The sequence below is a fragment of the Diachasma alloeum genome, unplaced genomic scaffold (genome assembly GCF_001412515.2).
Source record: "Diachasma alloeum isolate Michigan unplaced genomic scaffold, Dall2.0 Dall_scaffold_00289, whole genome shotgun sequence".
Taxonomy (NCBI): domain Eukaryota; kingdom Metazoa; phylum Arthropoda; class Insecta; order Hymenoptera; family Braconidae; genus Diachasma; species Diachasma alloeum.
In genome coordinates, this window is record NW_021680428.1 from 670098 (window position 1) to 675230 (window position 5133).

At 40.2% G+C, this 5133-nt stretch overlaps 1 protein-coding gene across 1 annotated transcript in view; it reads right to left on the reverse strand.

The window, feature by feature from the left end:
- LOC107038954 (sarcosine dehydrogenase, mitochondrial) overlaps window positions 1–4622 on the reverse strand; it is a 7439-nt gene extending 2817 nt beyond the window's left edge. Inside the window, exons 1-5 of the mRNA XM_029126168.1 lie at window positions 3997–4622; window positions 3797–3908; window positions 3025–3278; window positions 2103–2315; window positions 540–1319 (exon numbers count right to left, since the gene is read on the reverse strand). Coding sequence (XP_028982001.1) covers window positions 540–1319; window positions 2103–2315; window positions 3025–3278; window positions 3797–3908; window positions 3997–4107 — 1470 coding nt within the window. The 5' untranslated portion in view covers window positions 4108–4622. The remainder of the gene's footprint in view (window positions 1–539; window positions 1320–2102; window positions 2316–3024; window positions 3279–3796; window positions 3909–3996) is intronic.
- Between the last annotated feature and the right edge of the window lie 511 nt (window positions 4623–5133).

The window sequence follows — 5133 nt, forward strand, 5'->3', positions numbered from 1 at the left end:
CCCTAACAGTACTGAGCGAAGCGAGCAAAGAGGGCACGCCCCTACTACCCTCATAAACCAAATAATAAAGCAATAAAAACTCATATCGTGAAATCAATTCTTCTTGAGCTATTCTCACTCAACGTTGCATCATGTGGAAAAACAATGGAATAATTTTTCACAGAAAAATAAAACTTTCGTCAATAATCATGGGAGGGGCTGGGGAACGTTGAGCGAAGCAAGCAGAGGGCGGAGCCTAATAAACCAAATAATAAAACTATAACAACTCACATCACGAAACAAATCATTCTTAAAGTGTTTCTCACTCATAAGTCATCATCATTTGAAGAAACAATAGAATAATTTTTCGCGAAAGAATAAAACCTTCGTTAATATTCAAGGGGTGGGGGGGTGGGGGGGGTGGAGCCCATGAAAACGTTGAGCGAAGCGAGCAGGGGGCGGAGCCCCGCTGAGACAGTTGAGCGAAGCGAGCAGGGGGCGGAGCCCCCTGAGAACATTAAGCGAATAATTCTTTTAATAAAATAAAACTAAAAACTCACATCATGAAACAAATCCTTCTTGAACTGCCTCCCACTCAGCGGCGCGTCATGCGGAAAAACAATGGTATAATTTTTCGCGTAGGACTCGTGCGACCTCTCATTAGCCCACACCTGATCCCTCCTCTGCTCCGGAGTGAACCTCCTGACGTCATAACTGTACATGTGCCTCTCAGGCCTGCCGTCCATGATCCACGAGGCGATTTGCTCGCCACACCCACCCCCGTACATCATCCCCGCACTGTTGTACCCGCACGAGTAGAAGAGCCCCGCGCACTTGGGATCCTCCCCCAAAATCGGTTTATGGTCAGGGGTGAAGCTCTCCGGGCCGCACACGTTGGACTGAATCCCAGTGGTGCCGATTTTCGGTATAAGTTCCACCACTGAATTTATGTGGGTATTGAAGACCGTCCAGTCGAGCTCGTAGAGGCTGAATGTGAAGTCCTTGGCGAGGGACTTGAGGATGATGGGGTTGGGCTCGTATCCTCCGACGGCTAGGGACGACCCCTGGACCTTGATGTAGATGCTGCTGTCGTGGTCCCTGATGTTGGGCAAACCCTGGACCCCCTCTAGCCTCTCGGTCACCACGTAGGCGTGCTTCATGGCGATCAGGGGAATGTCCACTCCTGCCATTTTAGCGACACTCTTCGACCAAGCACCCGCCGCGTTCAGCACGCATTTTGTTCGGATCAAACCGAATGGGGTTTCCACTCCAGTTATCTTCCTCCATCCGTACTCCTGCTCCTCGGTGATCAGTCTGGTCACTGGGCAATCCTCAATTATCTGGAATCGAATGGGAAGTGGTCAATTTATTGATTCAATCCATTGATTTTGTAGAGAGGCGGTGAAACGGTTCGAGTCGATTTTGGCAATTGGTTTTTGATGAGTATCTCGAAATTTAAGGGAGGTAGCTAAATTTTTGTTATGACCTTTTTTGTAGCCCTCATTTCGATCTACAAAAAAGGTAATTACGAAAATTTCGGTATCTCCCTTAGATTCGGAGATATCAACTTTTTTCCGATTCGAGAACTGTAAATTTTATTCCCTGAAAATGAGTCAGTTTTTGATGAATATCTCGAAATCTAAGGGAGATGGCAAGATTTTTGTAATGACCTTTTTTGTAGCGCTCATTTCGTTCTACAAAAAAGGTAATTACGAAAATTTCGGTATCTCCCTTAGATTCGGAGATATCAACTTTTTTCCGATTCGAGAACTGTAAATTTTATTCCCTGAAAATGAGTCAGTTTTTGATGAATATCTCGAAATCTAAGGGAGATAGCAAGACTTTTGTAATGACCTTTTTTGTAGCGCTCATTTCGCTCTATAAAAAAGGTAATTACGAAAATTCCGGTATCTCCCTTAGATTCGGAGGTATTCCTCGAAAACCCAGCTAAGGGCCAACTCGAGTTAAATTTCACGAAGTGAAAATCGAAAGGTCTGCGGTAATGCGAAAAATTATCAATCAATTCAAAGATAAATGAGAACTGTAAATTATCGTCTCCATCATGCAACGGATATGTATTATTCATAAAATAATACAAATTTTAAAAAATTAGGAATTTATACCCTGCCCCCATGATTCTTCGCGGCTTTGGTAAGCGCTGCCGTCAGCATTGTTGGATCCATCGATCCGTCCTGCGGGCAGTAAATCGATCCCACGATGACTTTCTCATCCAAAAGAGGAAACAACTCTTTGGTCTCTTTCGCGGACAAAATGTGCGCTTCCACTCCGAGATACTTTCCCGCCGTCACAAGCCTCCTGTACTCGTCCATTCGAGTCTGAAAAATTTCGAAAAATCCACTCAACGTAAAATCATCCCCGGAGTATCCTCCACACTGAGAAAAAAAATTATTTTTGCCAAATATTCATTTGCTTGAGAGGAGCATTTTCTTAAAATCGTATTTCTCCAATCAAATTCAATTACGACAATCGTGTTGCTCTAGAGTCTAGACGATGACTATGTTGCACATGACCTTGGATGAACTCTTCCAATGATTATTCATTTTTCCTAAATTCCTTATTTTTAGAGGAAAGAATTTCCATCAATTTTTTAATGTTGATAATTATTCCGAGAATTCCTTCAAGGTCATAAGTAACATGATCATCTTCTAGAGCAATAGGGGAGCATGGGGCAAAATGAAACACGGGGCAAAATGAAACAGTGGGAAAATCTCGTCATCTAAAGGAGATAGGACATTTTTGAAGAGGACCTTTTTTGTAGCTCGTAAAATTCTCTACAAAAAAGGTTTTCATGAAAATCGTCCTATCTCCCTTAGATCACCAGATTTTCTTGCTGTTTCATTTTGCCCCGTGTTTCATTTTGCCCCACCGTCCCCTATAATTATCGTAATTGAAACCTAATGAGGACTGCCTGGAACTGACTCGAATGGAGAAATTTGTTATTGAAAAAATAAATACTTCTCTCAAGTAAACGGATATTTGGTAAAAGTAATTTTTTTTCTCAGTGCCATGATTAATCAATCACACCTCATTATGCGCTATGAAAATCCCACCGTTCTGGATGTACCCCGGGTTGAGTCCCGTTTCTTCCTCTATATTAACTAACGTCGTCCTCGTGGAACTCAACAACTGAATGTCAACGTCACTAGGCCTCAGCCTCCAGTACATCCCCGCTGTGTGCCACGTTGTGCCCGACGTCAATTTCGATCTTTCCAGTAGAATCGCATTTGATCCCCGTTTTGCCAAGTGGTAGAGAGCATTGCAGCCCGCACTACCTCCCCCTGCACTCCACAGGGAAGAATTAATTCCCAGAAAATTAGTGAATTTAATAAATCCCTTTCACGAATTATGAATTGCAATTTTTGTTGACTTTTCAAATGAAACTTGCAGTTCAGACAGAAATCATTAACACGTTTAAGTGCTTATCAACAGTGAGAGGCTACCGAATTGTCAGATCTTTATATATGAATGCACATAATTATATTTTTGTATTTTTCATAATTTTATACTCCACAGAAAAGAGAGTGAGCCAGTTTTCAATGAATATCTCGGAATCTAAGGGAGATGGCAAATTTGTTGTCATGACCTTTTTTGTGGCCCTCAGTTCCCTCTACAAAAAAGGTAATTACGAAAATTTCGGTATCTCCCTTAGATTCCGAGATATTCGTTGAAAACCGGTCAATAGTCAAAATTGACTCATCTCCTTTCACCACCTCGCCACTGAGATCATTCGAATCCGTAAAAATATTCCAATAAAATGGAGAAATCAGTGAGATAGATGTCTTCAAAATCCTCTCACCAATGATAACAACATCAGCAAATTCCGGAAGTGTCGGTGTCTTCTTGACATTTTTATCCCCAGCAACAGTGAGAATACTCCTCCTCGTGGTGATTCTATTCCACGGGGTCAGCTACGATCAACCCCAATAATCAATAGATAAATTGCCGATTAAACTATCGTGAGTCAATGACCAGTAACTGATAGAGATAGTACGTTACCTTGGTCTTGACCGCTCGAAACATGTTTCCTGTGCGGTTGACGATGGTCTTGATGCCACTACAATACTGTTCACACTTGAGAGGTACACGGACTCCTCTGAGTCTCGTCATGGTCGATAGCAACTATTGAAAATAAATCTGTTATCAATAATTTTGTCCTCGTTCCCCTCACCCGGTGGAGGCTGCACTTGAAGAGGCGAGAAATCGTATGAATTTCAGGGGAACAGAGAGAAAATAAATTGCAAATCGGGGAGCAATCAGCGCAAGTGGTGGGGCTTCATTGCCTCAACTTCAATCGGGGGTTTTGCAATGCCTTGAACATGATAAACAGTGGTAACACACATTTACCATCGGTTTATTTATTTCTGTATCGTTATTTTTTTAGTATCAGCATTATCGCTGGATGACGATAAACATGTTTTTGGTTCTTTGGGTTTTAAAGAAGTTCAAATGTGTCCGGAGGCTTGGGAGGCTTTTATGGATTTTTCATAACAAGTCAAGTGTCATTAACGTCAGTAATTCATCGGGTGATGTTGATTGACTTTCGCCAAAATCGAAATTCTATTGAATTTTAATCGATTTCGAGTCGATTTTAAACTGTTTCCTGGGAAATTTAGTCATTTAAATCAAATAAATGATTGTAATAATGAGTTAAATGGAATATTATTACATTGTTTATCAAATAAAGTAGAATAATAAACATTATTTTAGCCTGATGACAAGAGAATTGAACTTAGCTCACTTGATCATTATTGAATGTGTTATTTAAAATGTTTATTTCATTCAAATAAAATATTACATCATTTATTATATAATGAATATAATAAATATTATTTCACCCTGATAACGAGCAAATTGAATTCACCTCAATCATTAAAAAATTTTTGTTTTCCCAAAAAACAAAAAAAATTTATTCAATTAAAAAAGCCATTATCATCCAACAATATCAGGATGGAAGGCTTTAATTGATTTTTCATAACAAGTCAAGTGTCATTAACGTCAGTAATTCATCGGGTGATGTTGATTGACTTTCGCCAAAATCGAAATTCTATTGAATTTTAATCGATTTCGAGTCGATTTTAAACTGTTTCCTGGGAAATTTAGTCATTTAAATCAAATAAATGATTGTAATAATGA